The sequence below is a fragment of the Capsella rubella genome, unplaced genomic scaffold (genome assembly GCF_000375325.1).
Source record: "Capsella rubella cultivar Monte Gargano unplaced genomic scaffold, Caprub1_0 scaffold_6, whole genome shotgun sequence".
In the NCBI taxonomy this organism is placed as follows: domain Eukaryota; kingdom Viridiplantae; phylum Streptophyta; class Magnoliopsida; order Brassicales; family Brassicaceae; genus Capsella; species Capsella rubella.
The window spans coordinates 2,095,378-2,114,807 of record NW_006238918.1 but is presented as its reverse complement, the minus strand read 5'-3'; the positions used below and the strand labels follow the sequence as shown (position 1 = coordinate 2,114,807).

Here is a 19,430-nt window from a genome sequence, read left to right as displayed (position 1 = left end):
AGGTGTGGTGGTGGTGACAGCAAAGAAATGAAAAGTAAAGAAGAGAGGAGATCGAGGAGGGGGCGTTGTACCCAAAGCAAAAGGGTACTGATCCCAAGTCACTGATGGGTATCCTAAAAAACTCACCATTTGTCACCTTCCTCACTGGTCAATGCTTTTAATTTGACCTAACAAGTTAATTACAAAGCCCCTCTCTTGCATGCAATTGCATATGTACTGTCAGCTCTTCTCTTTATTTTCTTTTCTCTTTCATATTCTATACATGTTCTTGAGTTTGTAACTGATCATCATCATCAAGTCTATGTTTTTTGCACAAGGAAGACTTATAAAGGTATGGAAATAGTTTTCTATCATCTTTATCAAAAACATATATATTAAGAATCATAATATAACAAAAGAAGCCCAAGCAATTTTCCCTAATTGTGCTGTATTTGAGTAGAGAGACAATATATATATTATAAGGAGGTCAAAGCTGGCTAACTAATCAACCTATTCTCTTGTTTTCATTTTTTGGTTTTGCTTCATGATCAGTTGTTGAAGTATCATCCGTCTTGTCGAGGACGGGCTAGCCAGAGAGAACTTAGAGCTTGGAGACGGTGAAAGTACTCCGCAACTGCTAGAAGGCACCGTGCTTCTTGACGGGTCGTTAATAATTGATTCAGCCTATGGATCGTTTGATGCCTCAGATTATCCGCCTGTAAGTTTTCAATATGTATTAGTCACCAAAAACTATATCAAAACTAAATATGGACAAAGTAGTAGTGTTCATGTTTTTGACTAAGAGTACCAAAGACAAATTAATTAAATTGGACAGTGTGACTAACTAATATATAGTCTCATAAATCGGAGTATAAAAGACTACTAAGCTATAGGAAAAATCAAGATAAAAGACTAATTAATGCCGATTATTCAACATGTTGATCGATCGAGCAAACAAAATTCAAAGCTATGTTAAGAACACGACAACACCAAATTGTCAAAAAGGTGAAACCGTGAATTCCATACTCTCGGTCCCCACGCCATGCTTTCATGATTTTTTTTTTTTTTGAATCACTAAATTAATCAGAATTATACATAATCAACATATCATTAACAAAATTAAGTAGAGAAAATACTTTTTTAAAAATTTGTGGAATCAAAATGTAAGATGGGATACTACTCTCGGGTAGTTACGTCCATGACATCATGCAACGATATGGGCTCAAAGCAATCCATGTTTCCATTTTGATGTGATATATAATACAAATCATGGTCGCAATTTTCACGTGCGTTTAGACCAAGTTTGATAACCCCGTCATCCTTTTTTCAGTAAACTAACCCCCATATTTACTGCCTCTCTTTAGATGACAAAAATAAATAAAAAATTTACTGCCTCTTTTAAACTTTTTGTTTTCATTAAAAAAAAATCAAATATATAGTGGAAAGGTTGTATTTAAGCATGTATCTAAACACGGAGACCTTTTTTATTTTAATTGACTAAAACACGAAAAAACAAAGAAAATGATTGAAATTGAAAAGATGCCACTTTGTATATGCATGAATGTTCATATTATTAGCCTATAAACAGCCATTTGCATATAGTTGATTCATTAATACTCAAGCATATATATAATTTCTTTTATGAACCTGCCCGTTCTAAATTAGTAAATGATTATCAATAAACTAATTAGTCTTCTAAGAAAAGCAACCCGACCAAGTTTGATATAAGACAGAAGAAATGTTTGTTAGATACCTACTTGCATAATGTCGGAATCAAGAGGTAGCTATATACTTTTCATTTCATATACACATATATGGTAATGCATAATTAATAATAAGTTTGAAAAATTGTTTTTAATATCCTCTTATAACCCATACAAAAAGCAACCACTATATTTATTTTATTACTATATACTTATACAGAAATTTACGAATGTCTTCTAACTAATAATAGCCGACGTTATACCTATATATATATATATATATATATATATATATATATATATAGTAGTTACACAAACATACCAATAACTACAAACATCTATATAAATTTAGATAGCGTGTTATAACAACCAAATATATATGTCTTTAAATATATGATGGTTGTGTTTAATAAGGAGTAGTTCAAAGAATCAAAAATATGTATTCCTAGTCCGATTAGGACCACATCCTCTATAGGGATCCCCTTTTATATTTCTATATATAAAACTGGGGTATAGGTATAAAACATTAAAATAAAAAGAGAAAATTAGATGGTACGTACCTGGAGAACGAAGCCCTCGAGAGCAGAGAGCTTGTTGAGAGCTAAGGACATGTGTGACATGAAATTGGATAGATGAGGAGGAAGTGGTGCGGATGCAGGCGAGAGAGAGTCCGAGACAATACTGTCGGAAAGCGATTGGTTCAATGCCTCGAGGCCTTGCGAGAGAGCCTCCTCGGCCTCTTGTGTTGACTGTTGCAGCCCACAAATCCCTACTATTTGCTGCTCCGTCAATGGTTCTATTTGGTTCACAATCACCTGCATGTGCATGCGTTTTCAGATTAGCACATATATACAAGTTGAGAACTTTAGAGAATTCTTGACCGATGCACATAAAAGAACGATGAATGCATTTAATGTGTTGTGTACTATGCACAAGTTACTAGCTACACCCAAAATCTCATCTTTTCTTTTTGTTTTCACTAAAATGGATATAAGATTGAGACATTGCCCAATGTCTTGTCAGATATGCACACCCATTCTTCATACATCAAATTATATATTATTATAATTTGATATCTTATTTTATAACAAACATATTATTTACGATAAAATATAGGTTTAAAAGGCTTTTACGAATTTAAGTTAAAAATAAAATAAAAGAGGCTTCATACAGGATAATTTTGGATATGATAATTATCCAACGTATGAGCTTGCTAAAAAGGTTAGGTAATCACAATATTGAGTCTTGTTTATTTTAGAATATGATTATTATGGCAGTCTCTGTTAAAGTTCATGGTGATTTATGTTTCTCTCTCTCTCTCCCCTATGGACCATGCATAGATTGAAAAAACAGACAGACACTTTCGTTTACATTATGCCAAAACCTAACTGTTTCTAGAAATACTTCACTATCACACAATTGCATGCATTCTTTATTTCCTTTTAACATTAATTTTACGTGTACGTACGTACCTTTATTATTGTCTTAAAACATATACGTATATAGGGCTGGTTTTATACGATTTATAGTTCAAATCCATGTCATGTATTATGTATATATATACCTAATACCTTCTCTTTTTTTGACGTCATCTAATACCTTGTCCAACAATATCGCTAGCTATATATAGTCTATGCCTTGTCTGTCTTATCTATTATTACCATATCGTACTCTCTTTACGAAAATCAAAGACCAATTTTAAAGGGAGAAACTATTTTTACCATTTGAATAAAGTTGAAAGTACTATATATATTCTTTTTTTTTTTTGGGCAAAGTACTATATGTATTCTATGCACATATATGTACGATAAAAAAATGTCAAAATAATTCTGTCATTATTATATGTCTTGCAAGTAATCCATTTCAAAACTGATAATAATCAATGATTGTATATATACTCTGGATGATTTTAGTTTGTACGTAAGATAGAATTTAATATGATTAATCTTTAAGTAAAAATTCCAAAGTTTTTAGATTTTGTATTAATCTATATTGATTAGTTTACAATATCATCATGATTTATGACTAATTTAACACATCCTATCTTAAATTTGTGTGGGATGTGGCTCCATTAGAATAAGTAAAAATCTATCAGAAAACATATACTCTCTCACCAACTTAAAAGATAAATATATCATATATTGTATATAAGAAAAGAAGGATATGTACCTTAATGATCTCTGATGGACGGAAACCACCCATCCATAAGAAGCAACGCTCAGCTGGAGTTTTCCAGGCTCCAGAAATGAGGTGGAAGACATCAGTCTTAGCAACCATAGCTTTGAGGTTGATCAAATGGTCATAATGAGCTAAACAAGTGTCCACAAACATCCTAAGCTCGTTCTCGGCCAAGTGCTCTTGTGTCGCCACCCTCAGTTCTGTTAACAGCCTCTGCTGCTCCTCTAGCCACCTTGCATATTCCATATCGAACACCGCTGCTTCTGCTTCACGTTGCATTATATATTGACTCAGTATATCTCATTTTTCTTTTCCGATATTCAAAAGTCAGTTTTTGAACGATCCATCGATCACATGGATACATGAAACTATATATTAACGTACCGGAGCTGATGCTGCCAGAGCCAATGGGTAGTCCACCTTGCTGTTGATCTCCTCCTATAAGAGACCCTCCAAAGAATACGCCCTAATCATCGGAAATCAAATTGGTACGTTTTAGACTTAAGGTGAAGTAGTATATATAATATATATGAAAAGACAGGTCAAAATGTTTATTTTACTTGGGATCTGGCACGTTGAATCTCTTGTTCTAGTTGGGTCAGTTTGATCCTACATGACTCGAGTTGCTGAACGTAAGCCTGTCATAATTTACCAAAGTAAATAACGTTATAAATAATTATATTGGATATAAAACTATATATTTTTGCAACTTACACATATATTGAAATATATATAATGCTGACCTTTTTACGTAATCTACTTTTTCTTGCTGCTTCTCTGTTTTGTGCTAGTCTTCTCAATGTCTGTTGAGAGATTAAATTAATAAAGAAAATATGAAACTCCAAAAAGTTAAAAATTTCAGGAGTTGTATGAACACTCACTTTAGGGTCTGACGATTTTGGTATGTCATGGTCCGATGAGGCAGGACCCTTGCGGTTCCCTTCCTTCTGTCATAACATTTCGAAATGACCCATTCACTTAATTATAATTTTATACTACAACATGTCTAAAACTATATTCGATTTATATAATTTGACTAAGCAATATAATTATTAAAAAAATTAAAGAATATAAATTATAGATAGAGACCTTGATGGATTTAGAAGCTTGAGGAGGAGGTTGAAACTGAGAATGATTGGTCAAATCCATGGACGGCTCAGAAGATGGTCGAGTCGAACCACTAGGTTGAGCAGCCGGAACTAATCTTGCATTATCGGTCTTACCAAACACATTATATAAAAAAAAGACACAAAAACAATCAAATCAGTACTAATTAGAAAAATGAGAACGTATAATAATTGGTCTGACTTGATATTATATGAAATAGCTAGTAGTTGCGCTGACATTATATTAAATTAGAAACAGAAACCAACTAAAATTGGCATATACATATAAAGTAAAATAATAATAATTACATTGGGTGTAGAAGAAGGAGGTGGCTCTATGTGCATCGGCTGAGATGGGAAGATGTTGAGTGTCGATGTTGGAGGTCTCATCGCCAAATTCTCTGCCATAAGAATCATATATAGATGAGTGGTCATGTGAGGTTTGTATGAAACGGTCTAGTCATATAGACCAAGTTATATATATATATATATATATGTTATATAAATAAGTACGAGTGGACTAGTTCTAGCTAATCAGAGAACAAGAAAGAGAAAAGGGTTTAATGAAAGAAGAAGATGGATATGGTTTAGGAAGATCTGATGTCTGAAAAGGGAAAAAGGGAGAGGATCTGGTCAAAGCTGAAAGTAGAGTACTGATGGCAGAAGAAAGATTGAAATCTGTTGGGCATGCTTTTGCTATGACTCTCTCTCTTTCTCTCTCTTTGAAGGGAATCTTCCTTATCTGCTGAAACCAAAAAAAAGACCAAACCCCAATTCCCAAAAAAAAAAAGAAAAGAGAGAGAGAGAGAGAGAGAGTGCATACGAGTTGTGTGATGATAATGATGAGGTAAAGAAGAAGGAGCAGTTGATGGAGGATCATGATGTCCTTGTCCATCAAGATAGAGGAAGAGTGATGGGTCTATCTCTCCAATATCATACCCATCTTTGTTCCTGTGCACATCATATGTATATATATCAGCTTTTCATCAAACTTAGGGATCGGATCATCATGATCAAATCAATTGACAAAAAGCTTTTATACGATCGACCAAGATATACATAAATTAAAATATATGTATAGCTAGCTAGGGTGTGACTGTTAAAAACTTACATGAAATTTCCATGGGAAGAGGACGTGGCAGAGGCTGATGATAAGTGTTGGTGATGGTTCTGGTGATGACCTTGCATTTGATGAACAAGTTTTTTTTAAGGATGATGATGTTTGAGCGTGTGATAGTAACAGCTAGCAGAAGAAGAATGATGATGAAGAGAGATAGATTTGATCTTCGATCTCTATAATTATGTTGGTCTTCTCTCTTTCTTGGTGATGACGGTGCCTTTGATCACTAAGATGATGATATATACAGGCTAAGCTAAGCTAGCTTCGTCTATATTATTTTTCTTTCTCTATATTCTTGGAAAGAGATAGAGATTATGTAACGGAGCATTTAAAGCTACTTTGATGTTTTTTAGGGGAAAAAGAGAAGAGAAGAGAAGAGAAGAAGAGAAGGAGAGGTCGGTTAACATTGAAGTGGAGAGGGTTCTAAAAACTCTTTAAGAAGAAGGATATATTGGAGAAGAGAACCAAAAGCCAAACTCCTTTATTTTTATTTTATTTTGCTTCTCCTTATTTATTAGTTTTGTATAAATAATGTTTCTTCTACCTTAAAATATTAGAAGACGACTTTGTTTTTTTGTATAAAAACCCAAGAAAAATATTCTGATAAAGCGGTCAAGAACATGTCCTTTTCCCTCCTTCTCTCCTCTCTCTCTCTCTAGAAAAAAATGGCTGATAACAAACTTGTATAAATATTTTTTGTTTGTTCTCTAAACTATTATTATTATATTCTCCTATTATATAACTATATTCTTCAAGTATAATTTTTTTATTTTATTTTATAAGATATAGTTTTCAATTCCATCAGATATATTATTATAAGATTTTTTTATTTTTTTCTATTTTTTTTAATGATCCATTAACTGGTCTTACATTAGATTGAGTTAACACTAGATTGTTACCACATACTATTATGTGATAAACTCTGATTGTCAATAAATTGTTTTGAATTTTTCATTTGTTTGCATTCCATTATTTCACTAACTGTTCCATTTGATTTTGTTTGTATGGGCAATGATGATGACTATTGGTGTAGGTTTGGTTTTTGTTAAATTTGATTTGTTTGGTTTAACAAAATCGAATTTTTCTTTTCATATCATTTTTTAGTTTTATTTTTAACTAAGAAATTAAACAATGTTAATGTCTAACTATTATTTTTATCATTGCAATTGTTTATTCTTAAATATTATTGCCTATTTGCTAACATAAAAAATGGAAAAGTTGAAATCAGTTAATCCGTAACGCGGTTTGTATAAACCAAACTTAAAAAAACCGCGGTCATGGAGCAACCCAGAAATAATTTTAGTTTACCGGGACCGGAGTAATTTGGTTCGGTTAGAACGAAAACCAGAATCGGTATAGCAATTGCGTTTTCTCTTCGATGTTGAAGACTCACAAGCAGCAGACTCCAGAAGGACCAAAACCTTAAAAACTGAAAGACTTGGGAGATAACATACTTTCCCCAGATTTCTCAGGTTTACCGGAAAATAAAATAAAATGCCGACACAAGACGATGTTCAAAATCTTCCCATTGACATCACCTTCTCTCGTCTCGGAGGTAATGCATAACTATCAATTATGACCTGTGACTACACAGATTATTATTATTATTATTTTTTTCGGTTTTGCATGTTCTGTGTTTGAATTCGAATGTGATTCGGAGATTCTAATCTTAATTTGGTTTCAATTTTGTTGAATTCGTAGAATGGTTGGTGGATCGGAAGAGAATTCCGGCGGATTGGAGGAAGAAGGTGGGAGTGATCAGAGTCAAAATCTTAAAAGAGTTCTCTTCTTTGCCTAAGGAGATCGATCCATACTTCCAGACCCTAGATCCTGAAGGTTCGAACTTTTAGTCTTTTTATATTTTTGTCTTATCAGTTTAGCAATTTTGGTTTTTGAGCTATCACTTAAAGTGTTAGTCTTTTTGTTGAAAATGCCAAAGAGATTTGATTTGCATCTCTGTGAAACACAATAAGGTTGTTTGGAGTTTAGTTATGTCTGATGCTTGATGTGTTGTTTTGCTTCCAGTGATCGGTTACTTGGAGGTCAAAAAGATTTATGAGATTCTCCTGAAGACAACTCCGGAAAGCCGGAACATCTTTGGTCGGCTTTCGGGTGCTTCTGTATGGATAACTCTCCATGTCTCGCTTTCTTCTGGTGGTCATTGTCGTTGTACATTTTGTGATCTATTACTTGGCTCCTTTTTAGGGTGTTTGGGAAGCAATTGTTCGTGCTTTTGAAAAAGATCACATTTTTCTTGGGGAAGCAGCTCAGATAATAATTCAGAATGTCAATTACGAAATGTAAGTTGCTTTCTTGCATTGCTCTACTTGATTTTACCTAGAGTCTCTCTACTTAGGCATTTCCTGATGATTTTTCTTCTTTTCAAAACATGAAGCCCATATCTGAAAAAGCAAGTGCAAAAGGTTCAGCAACAAATGGCGGAACTTGATCGTAAAGAAGCTGATATCAAAAGGAGCGTTGCACTCTCAGCAACAAAATACGAGGATGCTTGCCGAGAGCTTGGATTGCAGGTTTTGTTGTATACTTAGGTTGATTTCATCCATAGTTTTCTAGAGGATCACGTTAATTTGAAACATCTTAAATTTCAGGGAAACAACGTGAGGCGTGAACTTTTGGAGACTGCAAGTTCGCTTCCTAGTACTTTTAGGAAGATTCTGGAAGTTATCAACAGTGACTCAGTAACTGGGGCAATGGAGTACTACTCCGCTTATGTTAAAGATGTTCATACTGAGAAAGATGTAAGATCACTCTTAACTTTACTCTTTTCTCTCTAAAATTTTGGCCCTTTTTCCTGGGAGGCTGAATTGACACTCTTCTGGTCTGTCTGTAGAAGCCTTTGAGGATTGTCTTACAAAACTTGAAAGACATTCGTGAAAAGCCTCCATCTTTAAGCGTTTTGGGGGTCTCTGAAACTCCTGATGCTGATAATTTTCAGTCATCTGAGAATGCAAATGGTACAGACGCAGCTGCAGACAGTATTGATTGGGATATTACACTTGATACTGCTGAAATAGATTGGGATGTTAGTATGGTAGAAGAAGTTGATAGTGGAAATGATCTAGGTTCATATGAGATTGTCAATGCCAGTGATATTCCTGAGAATTCTCCATTTAAAGTGGAAGAAAGCCAAGTCCCTGAGGTTGATGTTTCTGAGATTTCTTGGGATGTAAGTGTTGAAACCCCTCAGGTAGAAGAAATAACTGATGCGGCTTTGCTAGAATCAAATCAGACACAGTTGACAGATGCTACAACTCAAGTCTTAGGGAGTGGAGGAGAGAGAAGCCAGCTGTTGGACACAGAATATAGGAATAAGATCCTTGATGATTTGTATGAGGTACTCTTATCTCTGACTATTTAATACTCAGTTTAGTCCTGGAGGCGCTTCTTGAGAGACACTTCATGTGGATTCTCTTGTTTCAGGTCAAGGCATTTTTGAACCAGCGTTTGATAGAACTGAGAAATGAAGACACTCTGTCTTTGCAGCACCACGTGCAAGCAGTTTCTCCCATGGTTCTTCAGCAGTATTCTCCTGAAACCATTGAGCCAATGGTAGTTGACATCTCCATGGCCATTTCATTGCTAACAAATAAGAAGTCCCGGGATCTGATCATGATTCTCAACTCCAAAAGGTGCGTTAAGATAAATAATTGCTACCAGGGGATTAACAGTGAGTACCACAGCTTCTGATATATGTAATTTTGTTGTACAGATTTCTAGATAGGCTTGTTTCAGAGCTGGAGGAGAAGAAGCACCGTGAAGTGAAGCTAAGAGAGAGCTTGAAAGATGTGGGTAAAAGACGCATGGAGCTGCAGAATTCACTCTCGTCGATCTGGCCAAAACAGGTACGCTCCTCAAAACGATTTGCTTTTGTTTTGGCTAAAATGTAAATTGACAGTGTCAGATTGCTTTAGCTTTTGTTTTGGCTAAATGTAAAATATCAAATTAACAGTGTCTAACAAATTCTGTTTATTTTTTTTGGTGTTGAATACAGGAAGCTGCACTTTCAAAAACAAGAGAATTGAAGGAGCTTTGTGAGACTAGTCTCTCTTCCATGTTTGATGGAAGACCTGTGAATATAAGAGGAGAGATCAATACATTGTTGAACGCTGGGGTTTCTTCTTAGTTTGATCTCCGGGATTGGCTAGAAAACTTAGTTTCAGAAGACCAAGTGACCCTGTTTCTTACTATAGGATTTTGCCTTGGTTCAAACTCTTTTTATTTATTTATATCATGTACTAAGAAACATCCTTTTTTACCAAGACTAATATATGTATTATCATCATATGCTAAGAACTATTACTTTGACAGTAAAGTATATATGTGAAGAAGAGATACAGAAAATGGTCAAGAGGAGAGGTAGCTGAAGGTAGGTGAGGAGATGAAGCGTGTGCGTGTTGAGCAGAATGATTTACTGAAAGGGTCAGTCTTGTCTGCAACACTACTGCTTGCTTCCTTGTTCTGTTTCTGTATCAGTGCAGTAAGTGCTTCCACTATTTCTGAAACCGGTGGTCTGAACTCCTTCTCTACCTGCTCATGAATGAATGATTAGTTGTAATGTAATGGTCCTGAGTGAAGGTCTAATTGACAATACCTGAGTGCATAGGGAGATAATGTCTGCGTATTGTGAGGCAACTCTTGAAGAGAAGGTGCCTGCTATGCCACCATCAATCATTTGTTCTAAGCTTCGCCTGTCATGAAGTCTAGTTGATGCCCATTTCACCAGTAGCTGTTCTCCTCGGGGTCGTGAGCTGCAACATTCACCGGAAAACGTCAACAGCATAGCTTAGCTATCAATGATTATTATTAGTAGGTGAAATGCTTGCGTACCTGTCAAATGCTTTCCTTCCTGTTAACAGTTCCAAGAGTAGCACTCCCAGTGCATACGTGTCACTCTTTGTGGCACTGCTTCCTGGTTGTCCATGTTCTGGTGCTATGTAGCCAGTGTTTTGTATCGCTATCTCTGAAGCCTGCTCTTATCTCCACTCATTAGGTCTCTCTCAGTCAAATTATTAAGTGACAACATCATATTCTGTCTTTCTTACTTACCCGAAGTTTAACACTGTTGCTTGTAAGTGGCCTTAAACTAGAAAGCCCACAATCAGCAATACGAGGTGTAAGTTCTTCGTCTAGTAAGATGCTTGTTGCTTTCAGATCACTATGGGCTATAGGAGGGCAAAACGACGTGTGCAAATAGCTGAAAGTTTTTGATTCACCAGATAGGGAAGAGTCAATAATAAATGGCTGCTATGATAGGGAATAGCTACAACTAGGTTGAGAAGATAGGATACTTACTCCAGAGCGCGGGCAACTCCAATAGCAATACGTAGACGCAAGCCCCAGGAAAGTGGCTTGTATACCTCATCATGCATAGCATTGTACAACGACAAATGCCCAACATACTCATAGACAAGAAGATGCTCCCCATTCTCAATGCAGAAACCGAGAAGTGTCACAATGTTTGGGTGTCGTAGTTTGGAGGCTGTCTGAAGCACTTCAGTAAACTTTTCCTCTTCATGTAAAGACAGCGAAGACATTGGGATGTTTCTCACGACTGCAAACTGTTTTAAGAAAATATCAACGGATGAGAAAAGACTAACGGAAATTCCCAATTTTGAGTACTTGAAGAGGTATAAAAGATATACTTGGCCATCTGGCAACTTTGCTCTGTAAACAGAACCAAGAGGACCCTCTCCGAGTAGGTTTTCTTCACTGAAACTGTTAGTTGCCAGTTGAAGCTCTGCAGCTGAGAATAGCTTAGCAAACGATGGATATTGACATGTAGCAGAGAAGCTTTTTCTTCTCGCAGATTTATCAATTCTGACAGGTGGAGAAGGTAAATGTCTGAGCTGGGGAATTGACGGTGGCTGGGCTCTTTTCATCTGTGGGTTATCTTCAGTTGCAACAGAGTAATCTGTTACATGTGAAGGTAAGAAAATGAGCACTGAGGAAACTAATTGCCATTGTAACAATGATTGGAGAGACAGCATATATCACCTCGGCCTGTACTGACTGGAAGAGAGTATGCTGTGCTATTGTTGCTTATGTGACTAGCAGCAAGGTTTTGCGCACGTTGATGACTCATGCGGACTGCAAAAAGTGCAAAAAAAGTTCCCAGCAAAGCTAATCCGCCAACTAGTAAAAAAGTACTTCCTGCTCCTATGCCTTTCTTCTTCTTTCTGACCGTCTGAGGTCTGGGAAAGTTCATAATGGCACTCGACTCTGTCGTTGGATAGCCAGTAGCATTTTGTATCATCGGCCTGACATCCAAAGGGAATTTCCACGGTTTATAGTTGGGCTCTACATGGAACTTGTTTCCCCAAATCCTGTTCAGCAAAAACACCATGTATGCTTAGCATGAGTCTTAGGTGTCTGAGCCAATATTTTGAAAAGCGGGGAGTAAACTCACCAAAGATGAGGAATGGACTGAAAATGACTTGGGATAATACCACTGAACTGGTTATCTTCGATATTCCTGGAGATATATTTTGAAATCATATGTAAAGGAAGTTCAATGAAAAGCAAAATGAAAGCACAAAGAGAGTGAACTACAGGTCAGCTAAAGGAAGATCCGCGAGATAAATGATTGATCCTGTTAATCTGTTGTTCTGGAGGTACCTGCAGTTTTGTTATCACAGCATAAAAACCGTTATTAGGTGACACCTATGTGCAGGAAGCAGATTGCAGATAAAATCCTAGATACTTACAGTGAAGTCAGATTCATTAGAGTTCCAAAAGAGCTCGGTAGATCTCCCGTTAGGTTATTGAATGAGAGATCCCTAGCAAAGTCAAATATTATTGAGTGAGAGATCCCTATCTGCATCTATATATGGTGATGAAAGACTACCAGAGCTGAACAGAAGACTCACATTTCTTTAATTTGTAGCCCAGAGAACACATTTCCAAGAGGTCCAGATAATGCATTATGGCTCAAATTCCTAGAAGACAAAGAAAGCCATATTTTAACAAATCAGTGGAAACGTAAAGCAATGTAATGAAATATTTCATAGATATCCATTTGGAATAACCCACTTACAGGGACTGGAGAGATGTCAAAAGAGGTAAGGAAAAAGGGATACTCTGAGTTAGATTGTTACAAGCCATGTTTCTGTAATCAACAAACAACGAAAACACTGGTGAATGACACTCGAATGTAGGATTAAATGCTGAATGCATTTGGTCAAACACTTACATATGAGTAGCATTTGGAGGCAACCCAAATGGAATTTCACCTTGAAGGCTATTGAAGCTAACATCCCTAACACAAACGAAAAAGAGAGACCAATACTTAAGACTCTGTCTCGTAAAGAAGTAAAAAATCAAGAACTAGGAAATTTTGCTTACAGGTTCTTCAAATTGTGGAGATGTTGAAGCTGGTTCCCAAGGCTTCCCAAAAGCTTTAACTCTCGCAGTTGTCTGAGCTAAAATGAATCAGATTTGTTCGAACCGGAATTATATATAAAAAAAAAACTGAAGGAAAGGGTTAACAAGAACACTACAGGTCTACTATAGAAGAACCAGAACAAGAGACTCCAATCCAGGCTTCTCCGCATGGATCTCCACCCTCCAATCTCCATCCTCTCAGCTGCTCTGGATTGCTCAGTGATTTGTAGAGATCTTGAAGAGCCAAAACTAACGGAGAAAACACAAAATAAACAACAATCACATACAGTCATTTCATCGAACAGGTTTTGGTGGTGACTTCAACATGATCAACAAGATCAAAACTTGCGATTAAACCCATCGAAAAATTCCAGTCAAGAAAGGGTTTTTGTGTTTATTCCAACAGTATTAATCATCAGCTCGATTTCAAAGTAAGCAAAGATTTCACTACAATCAACCTCAGTTCTTAAACAGAGAAGAACGACGAACAAGAATCTTAGCGCTAAAGAGTCATTCCTAGACTGAGAAAAATGAGACGAGACTCTGAAAATCACGTACCTTCAAGCGGATCAGTATCAGCCTTCGCCAGCACAAACCAAAGCACCGTGAACAGAATCGCACCGAGGTATCGCCATTTCTGTTTGGTTTTCATCGCGACGATCTCTCGACTCCTGAGAAAAAAATGGTGCTTAATGCATAGAACTGATACGAGTAAGCTCCGTCGTCTAACGCAAAGAGAAACGAAGAGGAGAAAGAGTGGGAAAGAAGAAAAGAGTTGTGAAATTTTCTCGCACTTTCTCTCGTTTTCTGGGGAAACAAACAGAGAAAAAACTCGAAAGAGAGAAGATTATAGAAGAAGAGATAGTATTTAGTCGAGAGAGATGGAACTGAGTAAAATGCGAAAGCGCGAATATTCCACGTCAGCAAAAACAGTTACGGACGTTGGAGTCAACTAGTCGAACCTCTCTGCCACGTGGCTTTTCTTATTCTCCGATTTTCCGATAATATTATGTGACCATCGTTATATGATAATAATGTTTGAATCAACTTATAAGTTATAACTCTCTTTATCTACCTTTAAAAAACAGTACAACTTTTTTCCCACCTTTAAAATAGCTATAGAACTTGTAAAAACATACACATAGCAATATGCTCGAGAGGGAATAACACAAAATTGAAGTTACTGCTCCACAAAATTGTCATTAGACTAATTGTGCTCTAACTCGAATACAAAATCGAATTGCTTGATCTATGTTTGAGTTTCATTTTGCATTGTTCTGGTCAATACTATAATGTCTTGCTGCATTATTGTTCTCTACTCACACAGAAGCAGTTTCTTCAGATCTTCCAAATGCTTAGGCCCATCTGGGTGACGGTTTACAAATCTAGTGGCAAAGAACTTGTCTGAGCACACAAGTATAGTACTAACTGCAAGCTTTGGGTCTGCCTTGCCTCGAGCTTGAAGCCAAGAGAACATTGCAAATCGAAGCTTCATCCGCTGAAGAGTGTACTTAAGACATGTTGGGAAAGTGATCAAAGTTGAAAGCGGATAACCTAATTCGTCAATAAGGTAGTTAACCTTTGATTCTAGGATATCACTTGCCTGAGAGAGGATACTAGGACATGCTTTCACCATATCTTTGACAACTTCCTCCGTAAAACCCAAACTCACGAGGACATTAAATCTCTCATGGAGTTCAGATCCTTTGCCACGGAAATTCTTGAGTGCTCTCTCCATCTCCTCTGAGTTTTCTTCGTATCCGAGGTCTAACAAGAACTGGGTCTTCATTGTTTTCGACTTTGAATCTACCTTGCACCTAGTAGCCGGTAGCGGCTGGACTCTTAACCCCATAATCCATTTTTTCATCTCTTCGGGATTTTCTTGAATGGCTTGACAAAGCCGCCTTTTCCCACCTTTCAAATTGATAAGTAAGGTACTGGTTTGCTTCAAACGAGTTCTACCGAGCCAAGAAGAGTGCAAACGGAAAATCTTGCTAATCTCATCAGCCTCCATCTCAATATCTTTCAGGAACAAGAAGCAATGTCTTAGATTCATTAAACATTTCCCTAAACTCTGGCTCTGAGGTAATTTCTGAAACAACGATGAGAGCTCACTTCTAGATGACCCTAGTTTTGTTTCAAACGCAGCTAGAATCAGTGTCCATTCTCCTGAATCCTCAAAAATCAGTCTTGGCCGCATCCTGATTAACTCACGAAGCTCATTCCCATCTACACAAATATCCCTAAGAAGACTTAGACAGCTATGCATAGAACTCCAATCATAAGACACCTCCTCAGACAAGTTCTCTGTTACCCAATCAACACCAAAACCAATAGATTTCAGCATCTCCATAACTTTAGCCAGTCGGACATTCATACTCCCAATCAAGATAGTCGGGCTACAAACAATCAGTTTGGACAGAAACAGTCTACTAAACCCCAAATCCTCATAAGCCTTAATCTTGGAAGCTAAAACCCCGGTTTCATACCCGAAAACTTGCCTAGCTTCACTAAAAATCTTCCCCATCTTCTCCCTCCCAATTCCATAGTTCCAAAAGACATGGTAGTTCTCCAGGAGAAAAGCATCTTCATTCAAGAACATCTTATCACAAGGAACCAAATGACTAAACTCAGACGGCTTTAAACCTAAACTCTCTAGAAACGGCTCAAATTCGTTCACAGGATGAAACAATAGAAACCTGGTAATGGATCGAACTATTTCATCCTCATCATCAACATCACAACCATCTAGCTTCCTCAAGAGATTATCATTAAAAACAGGAGCATTCTTACTCATACTCTCAGCTACCAGAAACTGCAAACCCCTCGTCTCGTAGAAGTAATCGAACATCGCAACCTGAGCCATCTTACGAATCTCGTTTCGACTTCTAACACCCCATTTCTCGCCGCAAAGCTCAGCATCGACGAGTGTGCTTTGGGTGGCGAAGGATCTAGGGTTTCCTGAAACTCGGGTATTAAAAGGGGCTTCTGCAAAAGCTCGTGATACCCAATTGAGAAGACGAGAGAATCTGGGGTTTCGTATAAGAGACATTACCTGTAACGCAGACACATGGAGATATGCACAGTATGCAACACAGGAGTCGGAGGTAGAGATATGTCTTGCCAAAGCAAGAGGTATGTGAGAAGAAGACGAGACTAGTTCACCAAATTTTTTTTCTTTTATTTAAGTAATATTTAAGTTTGAATATATTCAAAGGTAAACAATATAAAAGATGAATTTAGAAAATTTTATCATTAGAAGAGAGTACACCTACAAAAGAAAATTGGATACAAAGTGATCTACTACTGCTACAAAACGTAGTAAGCAATTAGTTCTGCACAACTCAAAGATGCAGCTTCTTCAAATCCTCCAAATGCTTAGGACCATCAGGATGACGGTTTACAAAAAAACTCACAAAAATCTTGTCCGAGCAAGCGAGCATTGTACTAATTTTAATCTTAGGACCTACTTTTCCTCGAGCTTGAAGCCAAGAGAACATCGCAAATCTGAGCTTCATCCGCTGAAGAGTGAACTTTAAACATGAAGGGAAATCCACCAGAGTCGAAAGCGGATAACCTAATTCTTTTACAAGGTAGTTAACCTTTGATTCTAGGACATCAGATGCCTGTGTGAGGATTTTAGGAGATACTTTCACCATTTCTTTGACATCTTTCTCTTTGAAACCCAAACTCACAAGGACATTAAATCTCTCCCGGAGTTCAGATCCTTTGCCACAGAACCTCTCGAGTGCTTTCTCCATTTCCTGTGAGTTCTCCTTGTACCCAAGGTACAACAAAAACTGAGCCTTCATTGATTTCGACTCTAGTTTCTCTTCAGTAGCTGGTAGCGGCTGGACTTTCGACCCCATTGTCCATTTTTTCATCTCCTCTGGGTTTTCTTGAATGACCTGACAAAGCCGGGCTTTCCCAGCCTTCAAGTATAAAAGCAAGCTACTGGTTTTCTTTAACCTGCATGAACCAAGCCACCAGGAGTGAGAACGGAAAACCTTATGAATCTCATCATCTTCCATCTCGATCTCTTTCAGGAACAAGAAGCAGTGCCTTAGATTCGAAACACATTCTTCTACTTGTATCTGCTGGAACTTCTGAAACAACGAACATAGTTCACTTCTAGATGACCCATGTTTTGTTTCAAACCCAGCTAAAACCACTGTCCATCTGCCTGAATTCTCAAAAATCAGTCTTGGACACTTCCTTATTAACCCACATAGCTCTTTCTCATCAAAACAGATATCTCTAAGCAAGCTTAGAACACGATACACAGAGCTCCAATCACAAGATGCCTCCTCTGACAGGTTCTCCATAACCCAATCAAAGTCAAACCCCAAGGATTTCAGCGTCTTTAAAACCTTACCAAGTTCAAGATTCATATTCCCAACCAGGATTCCCGGGCTACAAACGATAAGCTTGGCTAGAAAATATCTGCTCATCCCCAAATCCTCGTACGCCTTAATCTTAGAGGCTAAAACCCCGGTTTCATAACCGAAAACTTCCCTAGCTTTGATGAAAATCTTGCCAATCTTCTTTGGGTCAACCCCACTGTAACACAAAACATGATGATTCTCCAGCAAAAAACCTTCTTCATCCAAGAAATCCTTATCAGAGGGAATCAGATGAGTATACTCAGTGGGATTCAGACCTGAACTCTCAAGGAAAGGCTCAAATTCATTGACAGGATGAAACCGTAGATATCTAGTAATAGACTGGTTAATTTCAGAAGCAGTAACACAGTCAACCTTCTTCAAAAGACCATCAATAAAAATTGGACTGTTCTTGCTCATGCTCTCTGCAACCATGTACTGTAAATTCCTAGTTGAATAGAAGTAATCCAACATAGCTTCCTCGGCCAATTTGCGAACAGTGGGAGTGATCCGAAGCCCATTTCGGGTTCTCTTCACACTCGATTTCTCGCTGGGAACTTCTTTACTGGTGGTGACGGTACTCTGGGTGGCGAAAGATCTAGGGTTTTGCGTATAACGGAGGAGAAAGCCAGTTCCAGAAATCAGGGGGGGTTCTAGAGAAATATGTGCTACCAATTTGATAAGAGACGCGAATCCACTAGGGTTTAGCTTAAATCTCATCGCCTAGTTGTGAACAAATCGAAAGCTTTTACCTTTGAATCTCTGACGGTCTGATTTCGGCTCTTGGAGCTCTCAAGTCGCCGGAGAAGACAGAGGAAGCATGAGACTTTGTTGGGTTTATTGTGTCAGTAATTGGGTTAATTACAAAATCCCAATATATTATTTCGTTTCTATAGACGGACATGCCAATGTAATTCTATGTCAACCTGTTCATTATCTAGATTATAGTATTAAGTTCATACAAGTTAAAATCTTAATTAAGATATGTTATTACAAGTTTTGTTTTCTTTTTGCGATTTAATCATCTCGTGGAGCTGTTTATTTTGTTCTTCAACCAACAAGAATAGCTCTCTCTGCATCTGCCAAAGAAGAAAAAAAAAAGAAAACACGCATATCAAACAACATTAGCAAAATAAAAATATGAATATAGGAGACTAATTTGTTTTTTTAACTTTTTAGTCTATTTATCAAATCATAATCACCAACACTTTCTATTTTACCATTCAGAATATTGGTTTCAAAAACAAGTACCAGAATTTTGGTATACCTGTTTCACCTCACAAGTCACAATGTAACCACTCTCAAACATTCATGGTCTACAAATATTTTTAACAGACAATGAGGTTGGGCTTTAAATTGTTTATATATTAGCCCATCAGCTTAAGTTAATATTAGTGGACTGGATTGAACAAAAATAAATGAATTTGGGCTTAAAACAGACCAGGCCTAGCTAATTGTAATCTAACGAGAACCGGACCAATTTAGTCACAACCCGATGAAATGACCGGTACTTACGAAATATATTGACCGCAAAAGCGAAGGAATATGGATCTTGTCTTCG

The 19,430-nt window shown here is 37.1% G+C and overlaps 5 protein-coding genes and 2 long non-coding RNA genes across 13 annotated transcripts; 3 read left to right on the top strand and 4 right to left on the bottom strand.

Moving 5' to 3' along the window:
- The first annotated feature begins 81 nt into the window (after positions 1-81).
- Positions 82-777, top strand: LOC111830206. Its single transcript, XR_002833560.1, has 2 exons — positions 82-331; positions 532-777. It is a non-coding gene; the product is annotated as an uncharacterized LOC111830206 (long non-coding RNA).
- Positions 329-6,444, bottom strand: LOC17881814 (transcription factor TGA10). Of its 6 annotated transcripts, none has more exons than XM_023781773.1 (11): positions 6,078-6,444; positions 5,790-5,917; positions 5,276-5,367; positions 4,950-5,078; positions 4,742-4,807; positions 4,604-4,663; positions 4,421-4,498; positions 4,245-4,326; positions 3,852-4,126; positions 2,243-2,497; positions 329-695 (listed from the first exon to the last, which is right to left on the bottom strand). In XM_023781773.1, the coding sequence occupies exons 1-11, from the start codon at positions 6,152-6,154 to the stop codon at positions 543-545; spliced, it is 1,395 nt and encodes a 464-aa protein (XP_023637541.1). In that variant the 5' UTR covers positions 6,155-6,444; the 3' UTR covers positions 329-542. The 6 variants fall into 6 exon arrangements, with proteins under 6 accessions (XP_023637541.1, XP_023637542.1, XP_023637543.1 ...); XM_023781774.1 differs by having other exon boundaries at positions 3,852-4,123; XM_023781775.1 differs by having other exon boundaries at positions 4,742-4,804.
- LOC111830207 lies at positions 4,093-6,724 on the top strand. Its single transcript, XR_002833561.1, has 3 exons — positions 4,093-4,153; positions 4,263-4,348; positions 6,440-6,724. It is a non-coding gene; the product is annotated as an uncharacterized LOC111830207 (long non-coding RNA).
- A 765-nt stretch (positions 6,725-7,489) lies between these two features.
- Positions 7,490-10,389, top strand: LOC17884058 (CDK5RAP3-like protein). 2 transcript variants are annotated; one of them, XM_023781558.1, is made up of 10 exons: positions 7,490-7,641; positions 7,788-7,922; positions 8,112-8,206; positions 8,292-8,386; positions 8,482-8,617; positions 8,696-8,845; positions 8,941-9,441; positions 9,528-9,736; positions 9,817-9,949; positions 10,099-10,389. In XM_023781558.1, the coding sequence occupies exons 1-10, from the start codon at positions 7,581-7,583 to the stop codon at positions 10,228-10,230; spliced, it is 1,647 nt and encodes a 548-aa protein (XP_023637326.1). In that variant the 5' UTR covers positions 7,490-7,580; the 3' UTR covers positions 10,231-10,389. The 2 variants fall into 2 exon arrangements, with proteins under 2 accessions (XP_023637326.1, XP_006289734.1); XM_006289672.2 differs by having other exon boundaries at positions 8,938-9,441.
- Positions 10,390-10,433: 44 nt separating this feature from the next.
- LOC17883974 (protein STRUBBELIG-RECEPTOR FAMILY 2) lies at positions 10,434-14,291 on the bottom strand. The gene is made up of 16 exons (XM_006287078.2): positions 14,046-14,291; positions 13,604-13,736; positions 13,449-13,520; positions 13,297-13,362; positions 13,141-13,212; positions 12,974-13,042; positions 12,812-12,883; positions 12,657-12,722; positions 12,514-12,579; positions 12,102-12,430; positions 11,750-12,018; positions 11,400-11,665; positions 11,154-11,301; positions 10,935-11,074; positions 10,699-10,855; positions 10,434-10,634 (listed from the first exon to the last, which is right to left on the bottom strand). Exons 1-16 carry the CDS (start codon positions 14,137-14,139, stop codon positions 10,452-10,454), a joined length of 2,202 nt encoding a protein of 733 aa, XP_006287140.1. The 5' UTR covers positions 14,140-14,291; the 3' UTR covers positions 10,434-10,451.
- Positions 14,292-14,612: 321 nt separating this feature from the next.
- LOC17883176 (transcription termination factor MTEF18, mitochondrial) lies at positions 14,613-16,636 on the bottom strand. Its single transcript, XM_023780867.1, has one exon. The coding sequence runs from the start codon at positions 16,537-16,539 to the stop codon at positions 14,803-14,805; it is 1,737 nt and encodes a 578-aa protein (XP_023636635.1). The 5' UTR covers positions 16,540-16,636; the 3' UTR covers positions 14,613-14,802.
- A 59-nt stretch (positions 16,637-16,695) lies between these two features.
- Positions 16,696-18,772, bottom strand: LOC111830059 (transcription termination factor MTEF18, mitochondrial). Its single transcript, XM_023780866.1, has one exon. It carries the CDS (start codon positions 18,587-18,589, stop codon positions 16,832-16,834), a length of 1,758 nt encoding a protein of 585 aa, XP_023636634.1. The 5' UTR covers positions 18,590-18,772; the 3' UTR covers positions 16,696-16,831.
- Positions 18,773-19,430: the final 658 nt, after the last annotated feature.

Coding starts and splice junctions, on each gene's coding strand:
- LOC17881814 (XM_023781770.1), bottom strand. CDS start 6,154: ATGCAAGGTCATCACCAGAACCATCACCAACACTTATCATCAGCCTCT. Junction 5,079..5,275: donor CTCCTTCTTCTACACCCAAT/GTAATTATTATT, acceptor GTGTTTGGTAAG/ACCGATAATGCAAGATTAGT. Junction 696..2,242: donor TCGAGGGCTTCGTTCTCCAG/GTACGTACCATC, acceptor GAAAACTTACAG/GCGGATAATCTGAGGCATCA.
- LOC17884058 (XM_006289672.2), top strand. CDS start 7,581: ATGCCGACACAAGACGATGTTCAAAATCTTCCCATTGACATCACCTTC. Junction 8,207..8,291: donor GTCGGCTTTCGGGTGCTTCT/GTATGGATAACT, acceptor GCTCCTTTTTAG/GGTGTTTGGGAAGCAATTGT. Junction 9,950..10,098: donor CGTCGATCTGGCCAAAACAG/GTACGCTCCTCA, acceptor TGTTGAATACAG/GAAGCTGCACTTTCAAAAAC.
- LOC17883974 (XM_006287078.2), bottom strand. CDS start 14,139: ATGAAAACCAAACAGAAATGGCGATACCTCGGTGCGATTCTGTTCACG. Junction 13,737..14,045: donor TGATACTGATCCGCTTGAAG/GTACGTGATTTT, acceptor TTTCTCCGTTAG/TTTTGGCTCTTCAAGATCTC. Junction 12,723..12,811: donor CTAATGAATCTGACTTCACT/GTAAGTATCTAG, acceptor ACAAAACTGCAG/GTACCTCCAGAACAACAGAT.
- LOC17883176 (XM_023780867.1), bottom strand. CDS start 16,539: ATGTCTCTTATACGAAACCCCAGATTCTCTCGTCTTCTCAATTGGGTA.
- LOC111830059 (XM_023780866.1), bottom strand. CDS start 18,589: ATGAGATTTAAGCTAAACCCTAGTGGATTCGCGTCTCTTATCAAATTG.